At 28.3% G+C, this 19,416-nt stretch overlaps 2 protein-coding genes and 1 long non-coding RNA gene across 3 annotated transcripts; all 3 read right to left on the reverse strand.

Moving 5' to 3' along the window:
• Window positions 1-769: 769 nt before the first annotated feature.
• Window positions 770-1,618, reverse strand: LOC136084241 (uncharacterized). Its single transcript, XR_010640417.1, has 2 exons — window positions 1,307-1,618; window positions 770-954 (listed from the first exon to the last, which is right to left on the reverse strand). It is a non-coding gene; the product is annotated as an uncharacterized LOC136084241 (long non-coding RNA).
• A 7,737-nt stretch (window positions 1,619-9,355) lies between these two features.
• Window positions 9,356-10,973, reverse strand: LOC136083693 (uncharacterized). The gene is made up of 5 exons (XM_065803272.1): window positions 10,765-10,973; window positions 10,377-10,517; window positions 10,129-10,242; window positions 9,859-10,029; window positions 9,356-9,741 (listed from the first exon to the last, which is right to left on the reverse strand). The coding sequence occupies exons 1-5, from the start codon at window positions 10,960-10,962 to the stop codon at window positions 9,679-9,681; spliced, it is 687 nt and encodes a 228-aa protein (XP_065659344.1). The 5' UTR covers window positions 10,963-10,973; the 3' UTR covers window positions 9,356-9,678.
• A 914-nt stretch (window positions 10,974-11,887) lies between these two features.
• On the reverse strand, window positions 11,888-18,295 carry LOC136083147 (uncharacterized). Its single transcript, XM_065802553.1, has 5 exons — window positions 18,154-18,295; window positions 14,256-14,375; window positions 12,859-14,108; window positions 12,091-12,644; window positions 11,888-11,924 (listed from the first exon to the last, which is right to left on the reverse strand). The coding sequence occupies exons 1-5, from the start codon at window positions 18,203-18,205 to the stop codon at window positions 11,888-11,890; spliced, it is 2,013 nt and encodes a 670-aa protein (XP_065658625.1). The 5' UTR covers window positions 18,206-18,295.
• Between the last annotated feature and the right edge of the window lie 1,121 nt (window positions 18,296-19,416).

Here is a 19,416-nt window from a genome sequence, read left to right on the forward strand (position 1 = left end):
ACGTGTGTTAAAATTTTATTTTTATTTCTCATAGAAACGATAAATTATTTTATTCTTTTCAGTAAAACTATGCCAAATACTTGTTTTGTTAAGTCATGATATCAACAGTTGCTTAAGTCAACAGTTGATATCATGACGGTGACAAGATATCTTTTCATAGCTTCCCTGCTATATATATACTAAGCATCAAGATAGTAAAACGCTTGAGTTGTCAGAGGCGCTGCGAGCGGATTGCAGCATTTAATAGGCAAAAAGAATCAGCGAAATCCTCGAAAGTATACTCTGCTTATAAGTAGAGTATACTTTCGAGGATTTCGCTGATTCTTTTTGCCTATTAAATGTATACTTTATACTTGTACTTATACAGTATACTTTAATTCTTGTATTCGTTTATATATATTAAAAATAAACTATCCCAGTTAACCATTCCAACTGGGTCCCAATTGGGGAAAATGCTAGTACCCATCTGGGTATCCCACATGGGTCCCATTGTGATTCTGTCAGTGGGATCCAACTGGGTCCCATCTGGGATTAGTCTGGGTTTTTTGACGGGAAATCCCATATTGAACCCAGATATTTTTTCAATTACCTCGGGTTTTCTCAATTTTTTATAGTTTAACGCAGATTTTTTTATCTGGAAATGTGACAATATTTTGATAAAAAAGCGTCGCATTTTATATATTAAATTTGCCGTCAGGACAATAAAATGTGTTAGGCAAAATGAATATTTGGTCTGACATAATTTTTACGAGTCAATCGAAAAAACGGATTTGAATTTCATAATATTTTTAAGCAACAAAAAATTATTATAATACAATGATTAGATGCCAAACTGTTTTATGATAGTAATATTCTGCCACAGTAGTTCTCTCATATCGCCACCATAATCGCATGACAAAATTCTGCTTTAAAGTTTATCGTTTCGTTTCTTTAGTGCTTTCATCCACTTTTACACTAATTTTAAAAATTAAAGATAAACATTTAAATAATATAATATTTATAGCATATATATTTACAAAGTTTAAATAAAAATATTTATTGATAATATTATTTAGAGTGTACAATGCAGCGTGTCATACCATGCCATATCTTGCAAATAACTAACAAACACTAGGCAAACAAAAACACACGTACAAATCACAAGCTCAATACAGTATATAAATCGATATACGAGATATAACTAAGATACCCATAGCCAGATTGAAGTAGAGACCCAGGGCAGGACATTTAATTATTCTCATAGTTTGTTGTTACAAAAATAACATAAATAAAAAACAAAACAAACATAACATATATAATAAAATACAAAAATAAATATTGGAGAACTGAAGCCTCTATGACACCATGAATAACGGTGTTTCAACTTCTTCAGTTGCCGTCATCTAGTTTTAAAGTTTGTTCAGTTTTTCTTTTTACCAGGCATCCTGCAGGGAATCTAAAACCAAGTTATTTTAAGGTTAATGTTTGATGTTATTAATTAGGTATGACATAAATAGACTTGTAAACAACAATAATACAACATGACTACTATGTTACCATTTAAAATTTAAAAACTTGACTCGAGTTAACATAACATCAAACCCTTAAATCAGTTGGTGAGGGTTTAATATCTTTTACATAATTTTAAAAATGCAAAAGTAATCAATATCAATAACATTTTGATTATATCTAATTAAACAATAATCGTTTTAGGCAACATTTTTACTTGAAAATAATTATTTGTTATAATTTAAACATATTGAAAAAAATTAACCACAATAAATTTTGTATTAAATCATTTTCACAATTAAAATTTACAATTATAAACAAGTGTTGAGTATTATATATTAATATATGTAATAGCTATTTTCATGATTATTCAAATATAACGTACTTAAATTATCGTGAACAAAAATTTGTTGTTTAATTCCATGTTGTCTTTGAGTTACATTATGTGATTATATATTAAATTTATTTCACAGCAACTTCTAAAAAATATACAACACCCTAATAAATTGGTTTAAAAAATCATTATACAAAGATAACTTTTAAACTTTACTACATTGTGACAATGGCAGCATGTATTGATGACAATACATGCTGCCATTAAACTATTAAAAATTGACTACTGAAATAATATTGCATGAATAACATACACACTTTACCATGCATATATATATTATTACTAGTAAATATTATTCTACTAATCAACAGATAAATGAAAATAAAAATAAAAACAAGCTACCATTGAGTTACCAAATGAAGCTTATGTGAAAAATCCTTCAAATATTCCAAATCATGTCAAACTACTGTATATGTAGTTTTTAAAAAGTTTTTTATCATATATATTCATAAACTTTTAATGAAAATAATGTAAAACAAATTATTCTTGATTTAAAAATATGTGCTATAATAATACCATTCACATTTCCTAGCAATTCACAGTCCATCTTTTAATCACATAATTTATCTATTCACAGAAGCCCAGGTCAATAATAGGAAAAACCTGTATATCTTACAAATTCTATATATTTTTAATATACAGAAATATTTTTATTTATTTTATCAAACTCTGTAAACTAATAGTTTGAGATATTAAAGCTCGGGAAAAATAAATCTTTCCTGAACTTTTTGAAACAAAAATATTCAAAATAATGTTGTCAGATTAAGTGTAAACTTACTAGATTTAGATGAACTATTTCATGGGAGATTTTACATAACTTTCATGTGTAAAAAACTAACATTTCTTAATCATAAATCAACACAAGCCAACTCTCAAAACAAAACATAGATACTATTGAACCTCTTAAAAATATTTAATAAATTTTTATAAATAATAACATTTAAAAAAATGTATTACCAAAAAAATTTGATATCTTTTTTATAACTTTGTAAATAAATATATTATATATGACTATATCATATAATAACACATTGAAAATTGACTTACTATAGCAAGTGCAAATACAAAAACATTCATGATTATTCAAACATCCAGTTTTTGCAATATTTAATATCAAAACTACATTTTCAATTTTATATTGCACTAAAGAAGCATTTTATGATTGTATATTTAATTTATTTCACAATATATTCTAAAAAACATTATAAAACATCCTGTGATAATTAATTAAAAAAAATATTAAAACCTAAAAACTCAACATTTAGACCAAATTGTTTCTAAAACAAATGTCTGAATATTGCTATCTAAATACACTTTTATTATTACGGATCGATCAATATGTAAAATAGACGCAATAAACTGTGGAGGCACCACGTCTTTTTAAAAGTGTTTCTTATCTTATTTTTCAAAAACTTTTATTGAAAACAATGCCGATGAAACTGCTCTAGATAAAAAATACACGCTACCATTGTATAATGGTAGCGTGTATTTTTTACACTTAATCTGACAACATTATTTCGAATATTTTTGTTTCAAAAAGTTCAGGAAAGATTTATTTTTCCCGAGCTTTAATATCTCAAACTATTAGTTTACAGAGTTTGATTAAAAAATAAAATTATTTCTGTATATTAAAAATATATAGAACTTGTAAGATATACAGGTTTTTCCTATTATTGACCTGGGCTTCTGTGAATAGATAAATTCTGTGATTAAAAGATGGACTGTGAATTGCTAGGAAATGTGAATGGCATTATTATAGCACATATTTTTAGATCAAGAATAATTTGTTTTACATTATTTTCATTAAAAGTTTATTCACAGAAGTCCCTTACCAATCCAATTTTTATCTATACCAAGTTTATTGCAAATAAAATATGCAAATACATACATACAATAAATAATTGAGATATAAAATGTTGGGTAAAAGTTACCTAACTCAAATGAAAAAATGAATTTGAAAATCAATTTAAAATAATTTTAAATAAAATTTTTATTTAAAAGTATTATTTTGCAAAGAACTATTCTGTGACGCCTTTTAATCTATTTTTCCCTTATTTTGACAATCACTATCACGATCCTGTGAATTAGTAAACCTCTTTGATAGTTCTGCCTTAATTTGCTTTTTATTTGCATCTTCAGTAGTTTCATTGACTTTTACACTATCTGAAATAAATTTTTTTTTCAATTTTAGAAAATAATAGCTTTAAGTACACATATTAGATATAATTGTATGTATTTACTAAATAATAATATATATTATATATATATATATATAATATATATATATATATATATATATATATATATATAATATATATATATATATGTATATATATATGTATATATATATATATGTATATATATATGCATATATATGTATATATATATATATATGTATATATATATATATATATATGTATATATATATATATATATATATATATATATATATATATATATATGTATATATATATATATATATATATATATATATATATATATATATATATATATATATATATATACATACATATGTTTTTGCTAATATCAACATTAACATCGCTAATGCAAAAGATTACTGTTCAATAAACTCTTCACTGCTATCAGAGTCAACTTCGCTTGTGTCGCTTTTATCAGCTTTTAAAACATTTATTCTAAATATTTTATAAATTATTTAAAGAAATTAATAAATTATTTGAGTAGACACTGCTGCATATATAAACATATAGCCATATATACATATAAGTATAAATAATTGTATATTTAAATATATCATATATATAAAACATATAGTACAGGGCGTTAGCCAGAAAAATATTTTATACCGCGTTTTTGCGATATTAGGAATTTTTATCGTTATTGTTCCCCAAAATATTCAGAATTTTTACTGAAATTTTTCTTTTACCTCTTTTACCATTAAAAAAAAAAAAGTCATTGAATTTTGGGAATTTTAAACCTATTGGGAATTCCGCGTTATACGCGGCGCCATTGGGCTACCTAACACCCTGATAGTATGTATATATAAAGATATGGTAGTATGGTATTGCAGGTTCGTAAGTCTCAAAAGACAGGAATTACCAAAAAGAAGTAGTCTGTTAGGTTAGCAGGTTGACAAGACAACTATTAGTTACAAAAGAACTAATTTTTAATTGGACTACTACTATGTTCTCTCTTTGTAAGATCAAGGAGGCAGGAAGGAAACTTTCTGCTTACTTCCTTATTTACTATTTCTAACTGCTATGTTCCTCAAGAATATTTAGTACAGTTCTTGTAGACTACACTAACAAAATTTTATGGAACTCACCTTCTTCGTTTTTTGTTATTTTCAACTTCAAGGTTCGAAGTGTCTTCAGCCAATATTGCTTTCTGACAAGCCTTGGGAAGTGAATCTAAAACAACATTATTTTTTAATATTAATGTTTGTCTTGACTTGGAATGACTTTTATAGAGTTGTTTCATCAGTTTTAATATGAAATGACTAGATTAAAATTTAAATACTAATAACTTAAAAAAATATTTATATCACAATACAACTTTATTTTTTAACCATATGTATAAGGCATGCAAAATAAAATTTATATAATTATTAAAAAAAAAAACAGTTACCAGCAGTAGCCAAAATTCATGCAGTATAAGTAGGCCAATTTAACTCTGCCTCTAAACACCGACTTTTTGCCTTAGAAAAACTTTCTGGATTTTTTAGAGGCCAGTAAGACTTGACTAAATGTGCCTGGTACCCGGTTCAGACCTGGGGACCCGGTAATTCTGCAGTACCCGGCACCGGGTATCATGAAAGAAAAATTTAATAACAATTACCTTAAATACTGTAACTATATGTTTAAGTGGTACTTTAAATTGTGTTGAAATATTATTAACAGGATTTCTTTAAGTTTTAACTTTAACCAATAAACTTTTTGATATAAGTCTAAGAGTGTTATGGAGTCAATAACCATTTTTTGTGTGATTTAATTTTAAAGCTCTTGATGATTTTTGCATTAACGAGGTTAATGCAAAAATCATCAAGATTTTTAAAAAGTTAAAGACGGCAAGTGATTCCAAACATTAACAACCTAGACGGTTAAGACGGCAAGTGATTCCAAACATTAACAACCTATTAATCATTATTTAATATTAAGAAACTTGATATATTAGGCAAACTTAATTAGCGCAAATTAATCAACATTATTTTTTGAAAATAATGTAACCCTAGAGATTTTTCAAAATTTTATACCACTTTTTTAAATATGGACTCGTTGCCAGGTACCAGGACTTGAACCCAGTTATTTTCTTCTGGGTACCCGGAATGTAATGAAAAAAAAGGTACAGTAGAATGCAATAAATAAGAATATATAAAAAAAGCAAGTAAAGAAATATCATAAAAATTTTTTAAAGTTAGTATAGATGCATCTGAGGAATAATTACAAATCCATTTTTAAATGGTAACTTTACATATTTACAATCTAAATCTGCAATCAAGAATATTTTATTAAAACAGGATACTTTCTCTGCAAAAAAAATTGAAGGAAAGTCAGAGTTCATTGGATTTGTAAAAAATGGTTGTAAAAGTTCATATTTTTGAAAAACAATATAGGCTTCATTGCATTCGCTATTTGGAACTTGTAAAAAATTTCTTATAACACCAACTTTTATGTTTACTTTAAAACAATCATTAATCAAAGCAAAAAACTTAGCATTATTAAACTGTTTATATTGCAAACAGTGACGATATGGTATGGGAACTGACCTTGATTAGTGGGATTCAAATGCCCTTCAAAAATATTTCTCACAATTTGAAAGCACAAAAACTGGTCTCGTCGCACAAGCTTTTTTTAATCTTCTACTTTTAACATAATCAAGATAATTTTCACAAAGTGATGGACTCAAAAGAGTACGTATAGCAACAGATAAATCCAAGAAGTTTAAATAAACATCATTTGGCAAGGTACCTTTTAAAATTACCGGACCAGTATATAACAGAAACTGACATAATTCAGTAGCTTTCCAGCATTTAAATTCCCATATTGAGTGAGGTTTGCGTGAAAATTCTTTTGGTAAATGATGTTTAAATAAAACTAGTTTTTCAGAAAAGGTTGTTAATGATGTTTTTGATAAACTTTGATTTTTTTTACTCCCATGCACCCATTGATTAATCATTTTTCTAACTACTCCTAAGCATACTAAATTCATATAATCAAATGGAAAAGATGAAACCATTCCAAATTATAAATCTAAAAATCAATCTAAATATCAATTTATCAATGATGAAAAACTTTTGTGAGTTCTAAGTGGAGCTGATAAATTAGGAAGAATAATTTTTTCAAACCATTGACCTTTTTGTAAACATCACTCACAGCTATGATATGCAGTATGAGATTTCATACCTTTAAAAATGCTCTTGCAGGGGCATCACATATTACTGCATCTAGTTTTACGATAAACTTATGACCTTTATTATCCTTAAATGGTGACTTTTCTAGATATTTCCATTCTGCAACAAAGTCTTTCAAATAGTCAGTTATTGGATTAGGTTTACTGTTACTGCAAATACTTTCAAAGAAAACGTGATAAATATTTTGTTAGTACAAACAAATAAAGTTAAACAGAAAAACACCTAATAATTTTTGTTATTACTTACTATTATTTACAAATAATTTACAATATAATTTAAACATTTTTTCATATAAAATCTTATATTATAACTTATAATATCAGTTACAGTATTTATAATATAAGTAATATATTATAAATTATATAACTTAAAGAAAAACGTAAAACATTTATGTATTTGTAAATAACATGTAAAGTTTAGATATGACAGTGTTACTTAGTAAAACCTTACCATAATTTGTAAAGTGACATTGAGATTTGCTTGAAAAAGATAATTAAAAACGAAACACACTAACATTAGTTTATTTTATTTTCGTAACTTAGTGACTAAGCCATAACTGTAAGTCAACCATATAAACTAATTTGAAAAATTTTCAACATTTGTCTATCACATAAAAAAACATTTTACAAGTCTGTAAAAAAGTAAACGTTGACATACTCTTGAACTTATTCATGGCTATGAAATTTACAGCATTTAAGAAGTTTATGAGTATGCACGTTTTTTTTTCTTCATATTTACACTTTTAATATAAATTTAAAACTGATATGTTACATATCAGTTTTAAATTTATTTACATATTATGTAAATATTTTTTTTACAAAAATACAATAAAAAAACCAAATGAAGTTCCTGTGTATATTTACTCCAAATTCTTACTGCATATGACATTTTAAAAGAATCTTGTAATTTTATTTCAACAAAACTTTTTAATAAAAACGATGCCAAAAAAACAGCTTTGATTAGAAAATACACGCTTCCATCAATTCAAACCAGCCGCAAACCATTTACGGAAGCCCATGCCGATCCCAGTAAAAACCCAGATTTTATTTGCGGTATTACTTTCACACCATATGGGACCCATCTGGCACCCAAAACAAGTCCCAGCCCGAACCCAATCCCAGCTCAATCCCAGCTGGAACCCAGTTGGGCTGGTTAACTGGGATCTGTTTTTCAACCTCTTTTCTATTACATAAAATCGTATATAAATACAAAGTTATAATTCCTATGACAATTATAAAACTACAATAGTCATTAAAATTAATAACCATAAATGAATGCGTGACTTTCATCACGTTTATCTACGTGACTTTTACCACGTATACGTAATAATTTTAATTCACCAACTTTAATAGAACATGCTCTCTTGGTGAATTAACTCATAAGTCTAATCGTTGTGGGGCTCTTATTATTCGTCCGGAGGGCGTTATCGTTTGTTCGTTGCAATCATTTCGAACTTGAACGGCATCCTCGTTTATATCTTCCTTTACCGTTACCAACTTCATCTTTTGGTATATCAAGACCATCGTTTAATGAGTCATTTTTATTATGAGTCTGAAATACGGCGACGCAAGTGTGAGATATGTCGTGGAAATACCCTATTTGCGGTTTCGACGTAAACGACCAGGTATTTTGCTTTCGTACGATACCAGGTATCTAAGACTGATCACATTTTGTCACTTTAGCTGGTTTAACCAAAACATTGTCACCTTCCTTGAATATGTTGTCTACATATTTTTTGGCTTTCTTACGTGTATATCGACACCTGGAATAAACGACGTTGGTTTTTGCTTAAATTGCTGCGATGGACTTTTACTACAGTTTGATGATATCGTCTCATTGTACAGTAGTAATACTGCCAGAGCGATTGAGCAACGTGAGTGGAAGACTGTTCTTTTAATTGTTCTGTGTATGCGTTCAACGATAAAATTGCTTTGAGCTCGATATTCTAAATCAACGTCCCAATCGTCAGCAAACCTCGTTAGCGTGGGTAAACGAAATTCATTGTCCATTAGAAGGCAAACTGTCGCGTGACAAATTAAAAACTAAATGTCGCGCCATACTTAAACAAATAAGAAGACCTAAGAAACGATAAAAACTATATTTTATTTGTTTTAAAAAAAGCCATCAAATATATTTGCTTATATATAAACGAATAAATTTTTCATGGTTCAGTCAATATAAAATGTCAATATACCACGGCAACAGATTTCACAAGATTTTACATTTTTTGAGCCAAAGCTTATTCGTGCAATCAAATGATAGTTGCAAGACATAATGCTGCAGTAGCCCTAAAACTCCTCCAAACGACCTTGGGTACGATAGGTCCATTATATAATAATATGCCAGAAGTTGAAGGACGTGTAGTGCATCATTATGGCGTTGTCCTATTGCAATAATATTTACTTTGTCAACAATTTTTACATTTTCGGCTAATGAGTCGAGGCCCAGGAGAAAAAATAATATCTTCAGCCTAAACATTTTGTAAAAAAGAAAATCATTATCTTAATTTTTTTATCTTTCTTAATTAATATTATTAAAAAATATATAATTAAAAAAACAAAATTAAACAACTTTTCGTTAAACTTACACCATCAATAACAACTGGGCACAGCACCCCTCTTCTGGTAGTGCTGTTGTGAAATTTATTCAGGGCAGGTGCAATAGGCATACCAGGATACAATTTATCAACGACTTGCATCAGCTTATCTAATGCTGTTTCTCTTTTTATAATGTTCTTTCTTTCGAACTTGTCCATGATCTAAAAATATATGCAGCAGTGCTATATATGTCCTACGTTGTAGCACACATATAACAATCAATGATATATGTGACAAAAGTATAGTTGTTGTTTTCTTACAATCTCGAGATGGAATAGATGATCTTTGTGCTCTAAATACGGCAGAGAACAGCGCATATTCCTCACTAAACAACGGATGTGTTCTAAATCTGGAACTCTTTGCACCAAAGCACACTAACAAAAAACATTGCAATAACTCTTATAACTAAATTGTTACTGTAATTACTAAAAATATAAAATATATTTTTATTATTATAAAAAATATTGATAAAAAATGATATTTAGTTTAAAATTTTATGAAGTATTACTTGTATATCATCATCAAATGAGGCATCGTTTATTCCAGAGATATTAAGCATTCTGTTTGCATTCTTAGACTCTGCCAAACTTTTGATTTTTCGCTCACGTCGCTTACGAATAACATTCGAAACACGTTTTACAACACCACCCTGAAAAACAAAATGTAAAACTAAAAATCTTGTGTAACACATGAATGTGACATTTATAAAGAATTTTAATTCAAGATTTTTTAAATCTAGATCTTTATCTTGACCTAGATGTTGGATTTAAATTTACCCTATTTAGGATAATGACGTAACTTATGTTTAACTAAACATTTTGAAGAATTTATAGTGAGCCATTGGTTTGTGTGTGAAATATTTTAAAATAAAACATTAAATAATAATTCAAACTTACTGCACCCTCTTCTCCAAAAGTACAGTTTGGATACGACTCTTTCAAAAGGACAGTAACACGACAATAAAACTTCTTTCTAATGAAAGGGGTTCCCTCAGGGAGACACCTTTGGAGATGATGTGCTAATTCACTATCAATATCTTTTAAGGTATGCTTGCGGCAAGGCACCAAACCATTTAAATAATTGGTGCAGTCCATCGAAAAAATAGGTAACTAGTTTTTCCAAAAAATAAAAAATTAAAAATATATATATATTATATATATATATATATTATATATATATATATTATATATATATATATATATATTATATATATATATATTATATATATATATATATTAAAAAAAATATATATATATATATATACATATATATGTGTGTGTGTGTGTGTGTGTGTGTGTGTGTGTGTGTGTGTGTGTGTGTGTGTGTGTGTGTGTGTGTGTGTGTGTGTGTTATATATATAGGTCAGGTCAGGTTATCCTTACGTCAAGTCAGGTTAACCTGCTACTGGTAACATGTAATCCTGTGCAACCTGCTTCATGTTAACGCCAGGAAGGGCATCCGGTTGTAAAACATTGCTTCAACTAGGGGTGGTAGATTAATCGGTATTTTGAATTAATCGATTAACGATTAAATTTTAACAAATTAATCGATTAATTTAATTTAAATTAATTTAAATTAAATATAATTAATTTAAAGTTATCGATTAAATTAATCGATAACTAGTATTAAAAAATTATATATTATAATATATATATATATATATATATATATATATATATATATATATATATATATATATACTATATATATATATATATATATATATATATATATATATATATATATATATATATATATATATATATATATATATATATATATATATATATATATATATATATGTATATATATAAACATTCTATTGTTTAGATACTTTAGCAAGTATATATTCTACATGCATTAAAACGCTTATATATAAATGAACGAAATAACTACAAATCTTTCTTAAAAAACACCAACAAATATACAAATAATATTCATATTCAAAATATTTTTTGTAATTAAGAAACTATGAGACAATGTTTTGACCTAGGCACAACTAATATTGTGCCATCTACATTAAATTTTGTCAATAGCCACAGAATTTGGAGATTTTCTAAAATAATTGATTTAAACATATTAGTACTTCTAACATGAAAAGCCAGTTTATGAGGTATGTAGCTGTCAATTGTCATGATACAAACTCTTACGCAACTAGGTTGAACGTCAGTGATCTTGTAAAGTTGATAAGAATCATCAATTGTCGAAATAATATCACCAACTTGGTATACAATTGAACCAATAACAATTCTTTTTTTAAATGTTTAGTCTTTGTCGTAAAAGGATGAGGTATCAGTTGACCATTATCATCAAGGAAGTTTGAAATTGTGTTCCAAACTTCCTTGGCAATGTTTTTAAAGTTATGCCAGCGTACACTTTTTATTTTATTGTGCTTTGCTTCAAAAGTCATACAAAATTGATTTTTTAGTGGACCAAATCGATGTATTTGTCCAACAAAATGAAGTAAAAAATGATGTTTTGGTATCAGATTATTTGGCCACAATAAAGAAAAGGATTTGTTATGCTTTTCAATAAGAGTTTCTAAATCCAAAATAGTTCTATATGTAGTTATCGGTGACAAAGTAAGTTGAAGGATTTGTAAAAGATCAAGAAAATTAACATAATGAGGATCATTGGAATTGCTGTATTGTCCAATAAAAAGTGGAATGATACGAGCAAGAATCAAAATTTGAGCAGATGTTTGAGACCCTGAAATATCAAAGGTAGTTGGACAAATATTGGGCTTATCTCTGCCTTCAGAGTATGAATAAGGAAACTGAATATTAAAACTATTAATATATACGTTTTACACAAATATGCAATCGCAGCAGAAGACATAGTTCATGGGGCACTAGTCCTTCAAGCAAAATGTGCATGGGATCGTGTGGTGCGTTTTCAATAATATCAAAAGCGGTGATTAATAAAAGTGCACTCTCATAATTTATGCCATAAAATCTTGACCAATAGAGTTTAGATTTTTTACTTGTCACACTCTTGAGGTCTTTGATATGTTGATGGTGGTTTGCTTGAGTACGTAACATACACAAATCTTCTCTGTAAATTGATGACATTTGTATATTTGTGGTAAGACATGAACGACAGCATATAAATACATTTGGTGCAAAGCTGGTTTTAAATCCACAAATGTGATTTAAGGCTAATGTATCTCCCAAAAATATAACAAATTTTAAAAATAGTTTTACACAATCAATCGATGAATTAAAAGTAACACCATTATTCAAAAGATTACAGGACTTAATAAAATCTTCTAAGTACTGAAAATAAGCCCCTTTTTTATTAAACTTAAATAACTTTACAGGCACAACTGCTAGTGGAAAAACTGATATTAACGTAGAACGCATATATGATGGCAATGAATGAAATTGAACATAGAAAATAGTTAGTTTATGAAGTTTTCTGTGTTTGCCAATAGGGTTAGCTAATTTTATATCGTCACAATATAAACTAAGAGAAAATTCTAATGGCTTGTGAGTAGAGAAATCTGTACAATATTTTGATTCAGCATCTTTCCTACTTAAAAGCTCTACAAACTCATCAATTTGCAAAAGAAAATTAATAATGTCAAATAGTAAAAAATTATAACCTTTGCCACCAGCAAACAAAACTTCATTTATTTTCAAAATGTCAAACAAATCATTTAAAATTTTTTCTCTTTGATATTTATTACTAAGGATATCCACTTGTAAAAAATACTTGTCAAAAGTATGAAAATGCTCTTCTTTTATTAACTTCCGAATATTAAGTAACATATTGGCGGAAATACTAAATATTGTATTGACAGTTGTTGAAGGCACTCTCAACTGACCACATAGTTTAATTGCTAATGTTGTTTGCGAGTCTATTTTTATCTTTGGAAAAGGTAAAACTGCTTTTTCATTTTTTTTGCAAATGTGTCTTGATACTCCTCTTGTTGATTTAAATGAGGCATTACAAATTTTACAAACAATTTTACATATTGAACTTATACCTAAATGTCTGTCCATACGTGCATTATTTTCCGACATAAATCCACAGCTACATACCTTAACTCCAATCTCTAGAGAAAGTGGAGACTGGACAGTAGCTTGGACATTCATACTTTGTGGCTGCAAAATAAACGATGATTGTGGCGAGCTTTTACTTGTACTAGGAGAATTTTCTTGGCTATAAATTGGAACAGAGTTTAACATTTGAAGAAATGTCGGTTCGTATGATATTCTTTGGAATGATGGGTCTGATTCTGAAAAACATGAAATATAATTATCATATATTTAACATAAGATAAGCATAAGGAAATAATAATATTATTAGTTTAGAACAAACTTTTAAAATAATTAAAAAAAAACAGGACATAATGATTTTAGACTAATTTATAGTAAACTTTTACCAATAACCTTGACAACGATTTCACATGGATTAGGAAGAGCAACTATCATCTCATCTTCTAACACCATGTCAGAAAACATCAAATCAAAGTCATCTGGCAATACATTGATCTTTGAGGACACTACAACAAAAAATTATTTTTGTATATTTTATGCATAAATTGGGTAAAACTATGACAATTCTATTACAAACTAAGTTTAACTAAACAACATTAGATAGTAATATCTTTAGGCATAGAATACAATATTAGTATAAAAATAGCAATTAGATTATTTAATAGATAATATTTTACAAATTGTATTTAAGCTTAATTTATAATTTTACTTTGATAATGCTATTGACACAAATTTAGAAAATATATACTAAAAGTAAAATTATTATCTTAAAATTGAAAAAACATGTTTTTAACTGTAACTATGTATACTTAAAGGTATTAGCATACGTATCTATTGTAATTATTACTATTGTGTGTTGACTTGATTAGTTTATACAATTTGTGAATAACCTTGTCTGTAAAAACATTTAACAGAAAAAAAATGGATTCAATGATTGATTAAAAATGCAGCTGGGTTTTCAACCAATATATTTCTGCCAAATGTAAGTGTTAAATTATGTAAACTCTACAGTTTACTAGTTAAGATAATCTTAAACAAAAATACCAAAATAAAAATATCGTTATTTCGCATAAACTAAAATTAAGACCAGATATTTTTCCGGATTTTTCATTTCGCGATCACTTAATTCAACCCTTGCCTTGAGAGAAAATTTTTGCTTTTATTTCTTAAACTAGAGCTAATATGTCATTTTTAAGTTGTGTTTTTAAAGTTTTTTTTAAAGTCATTTTTAAGTTGTGTTAAATTTTTAAGTTTTTTAGAGCTATGTCATTTTTAAGTTGATTGCCCTTAAAAGGGCAATCAACTTAAATTTGTTAGCGAAAAAGTTATAAAGTATAAAATAACAAACTTATGACTACAAAAGTAATAACACTCTAGTAACTTTATTATAAAAGTAATAACACTATATAAGTGTAATACTTTTACAACGCACTTATAACTTTTATAATTCATTCTTAGTTCAAACAACATAAATAATCCCGAATTTTAATTGAAGTAGAAAAGCATCTAGAAAAATAGAGTGGATATTTAAATAATATTTATAACGTATTAAAGAACTTAAACAACTTCATAAAAACGCACTTTATAAAAAGTTTAGCATTACGAAAAAAGCTTCTAATGGTCCGTAAAAGCGCATGATTAATTTAAAAATCAACCAAATAAAACTTTTTATTCGTTTATTTCTAAATTAGCGCGCGTTTTTTCGGACTGTTCGTAACGTTTCCTAATGCTAAATCCTTTTATAAAGTTGTTTAAGTGTATTGTAGAAGTTCATGAAGTTTTTAATAATATTTAATTATCCACTTCATTTTTTCAGATGTTTTTTTACTTTGATTAAAGTTTGGAATTACTAATGTTGTTTGAACAATGAATAAACTTTAAAAGTTATAAGTGCTTTATAAAAATAATAATACTATTATAGTTTTATTACTTATATAATGCAGTTAGTGACTGGAGTGTTATTGCATTTGTAATCGTAAGTTTATTGTTTTGTTTTGTTTTGTTTTTTATAACTTTTTCGCTAACAATAATTTGTTCTTTAAAAACAAAGTAAACGGCTTGCATAAACTAAAATTTTAAAGACCAGATATTTTTCCAGATTTTGTAAATCGCGATCGCTTATTCAACCATTGCAAGGGTAGAAATTTTCATTTTTTTTTATAAAAATTTTTTGTTTTTGACTATCCAAATTGTTTGTTCATGTTTAAAACTTGTGATACTAGTTATGTGAGTTTGCTAAAGTTTCTGGTCTAATCTATTCTTTGTTTTTATTTTTTTATTTACTAGTGTAAAATTTTACAAATCATTCAGATAATTTACCAGTTCCTACTCCACCACAAAGTTGTGAGTTAGAAGCAGAAAATGAAGTAGAAATAGAAGAAAACAAGCCTTCCACATCAAATGATCCTGATTTTATGTTAACAGATGTTGTGCCACACAGATTGAGTCAAGCAGAATTAAGTGATCTTGTTCGAGATCTGGACTTGTCACAGGAAAAGGCAGAACTTCTAGGGTCAAGACTAAAGCAGTGGAATCTTCTCCAACTTGATGTCAAGGTTTCACCTTACAGAAAACGGCAGCAGAATCTGCTTTCTTTTTTTGAGAAAAAAAATAATCTTGTTTGCATTGATGTTTTTGGATTAATGCATTGTCTTAATTTGAACTATGATCCAATTGAATGGAGATTATTCATAGACTCATCTAAACTAAGCTTGAAAGTTGTATTACAGCACAATGGAAACCGTCTTCCTTCTGTTCCTATTGGCCATGCAGTTCACAAGAAAGAGACTTATATAAACATGAAAGTTCTCCTCAACTAAATTAATTACAATAAACACAAATGGAAAATTTGTGGTGATCTAAAAGTCATTGCCATACTTTTAGGAATGCAATTAGGGTATACTAAATACTGCTGCTTTTTGTGTATGTGGGACAGTAGAGACAGAAGTTCACATTATATAAAAGAAGACTGGTCTGCAAGAAATCTCAACACAGAAGAAAAAAATGTTATTGCTGAACCACTTGTGGATCCAAAAGATGTTCTTCTTCCACCATTACATATTAAGTTGGGTTTGATGAAAAATTTCGTCAAAGGTATGAACAAAGAAGGACATGCTTTTAGGTATTTAAGAAATAAGTTTCCAAAAATAAGTGATGCAAAAGTTGAAGAAGGTATTTTTGTTGGGCCATAAATACGTCATCTTATGAAGGATTCTGCATTTGACGAAGTTTTGAAGGGACCCGAAAAGGAAACTTGGGAAGCTCTTAAGGGAGTGATTAGTGGATTTTTAGGCAACAAACGAGATTATAACTACATTCAATTGGTAGCAGTACTTCTGCAAAAATATCATCACCTTGGATGTAACATGTCCCTCAAGATTCATTTCCTCCACTCACATCTAGACTTCTTCCCCCCCCCCCCTAATTGTGGAGCTGTTTGTAATGAACATGGGGAAAGGTTTCACCAAGTTATTTGTGTAATGGAAAAAAGATATCAGGGTCGTTGAAATGAGGCCATGCTTGCAGATTACTGTTGGTTTGTGTGTAGGGATGCTCTAGAACTAGTTTACAAAAGGAAAGCAAAAAGATCACGATTTTGTGACGATACCCCATAGGCATCTTTAACCCTATTAACTTGATGATCATGATTTCTTTATTTAAAACTATTAGAATATATCTGTAATAAAAAAAAACCAAATGTACTTTAAATGTTATTAGAATATGTAAATTATATGTCATATTGCTCTGTTGCAAATTAAGTGAAATAAAAATTTATTGCTATTGTATATCTCAGAAACTAGAGCTAATAAAAAATTTTCGTTGTCATATTCTTTTTTCTCAGCCCGAAATTAGTATAATTTGAATAAAATTGCTTGAGATACAAAAAAAAAATATTTTTTTGTTGCCCAGTGTAATCGATTGGCAGTCCGATTGCGAATAATAGCAATGTACACGGTGATATTGTGTAAAGATAATCATTGTCATAGTGTATACCATTGTACGAGCTTGAAATACTCAATGATGTGTTAAGTATAACAATTATAAATTAAGAATAGGTATTCCTAATATATCATTGAAAATACTCTCAAATCTCAAATCTATTATTAACTTATTTTACTGTCATAAGTTATGACAATTTATGTAGAGTGTATTTTTAGCTAATATTTTAAACATTAATTTTAAATTTTACCGAGTTTTTACAAAAAAAATTTAACTTTTTATTACACCATTAATAATTAATGGTAATGTAATAAAAAGTAAAACTCGTTGCAAAGTAATATTTACGTTTAGATTTAAGCGTGAACAAATTATCATCTACAGCCAAAACCACTGGCATAAATTTTAATAAATAGGAAATTTTAATTATTTAAGACATTATAGTAATTATAAAGTCACAGAATAACCACGAAAAATTAATTAATGTGATATTTCTTTTTTTCTCTGTGGAAACGATATGTTTTAATAGTCACGCGACATTTAGCGCATGGCGCGAAATTTATTCGTATGGCGTGACATTTAGACAATTATACACTCCGTGACATTTATAACTGCTTGTAAACTGTAAATAGTCGCGCGACTTAGATCATTTATGTGTAAAGATTTAAAAGTGGCGTGAAGTTTAAACATTTTGCGGGGACATTTAAGAATTTGGCGTGATATTTTTGTGGCGTATACGCCACACTGTATACCGTGATGGGCCGCAGTCAATCATTGATAAGTACAGTTCTGCACCTACATGCGTTACATCGAAGGCAACCCGATTCCAATTCTGCTTTACACTCAGCTGACCATGCTTCCATTTTACGGAATAAGGATCGATGGAGTTGCAACTCGCAACTGGTTACAACTCGCAATTACTGTTAACACCTCCTTACGTGATACATTCTGGTTGTTTCGTAAACAAAGTTGCAATGTTCGATCGACACCATAATGACCAATAGAGTGAACTTTCCATATGTCTTTTTGTTGGATTAATCCGGTTTTGCACCATTTTTGAGGGATTCGTGAAAGTTGATCGGCCAGATTTAGCTCAGATGGAATCCATTGTACAATAATCCTAATATCTTTTACTATTTCCTTTATTGTTATCAGCCGTCGTTGTACAAACAATTGAAAAATTCCCCAAGTCTTCACGCGATATTCTTCTTTTACAATTGCGTTTAACCATCACACGGTGCTCTTGCTATCGCTGTATACTGTGAGTTCTTTTATATCTCATTTACTGGCTAAATTTAACCCTCGAAGTATCGAATCTAGTTCACTTATATTAATATGGTGCGTATCACTCGTCGGTCGTAGCCATGCTGCATCTTCAATAACTACTCCTCCAATTAGAAGCACTACACCCAGTCCTATGGATGATGTATCACAGTAAACCTCAGCTTTTCCATTCACTGGTATCAGCCATTTCCCACCAACCGGGTCCTCTTTTTCCAAACGGTGAAGCAACTCATTCATTTTTTCTTTGCAATCTTCAGAAACATACTCATTCCATGGAATATTTCCAGCCAATCGTTTGATTTATGAAGATTCGAATTGTACTACATT

This window comes from Hydra vulgaris, chromosome 08, assembly GCF_038396675.1.
Source record: "Hydra vulgaris chromosome 08, alternate assembly HydraT2T_AEP".
Classification (NCBI taxonomy): domain Eukaryota; kingdom Metazoa; phylum Cnidaria; class Hydrozoa; order Anthoathecata; family Hydridae; genus Hydra; species Hydra vulgaris.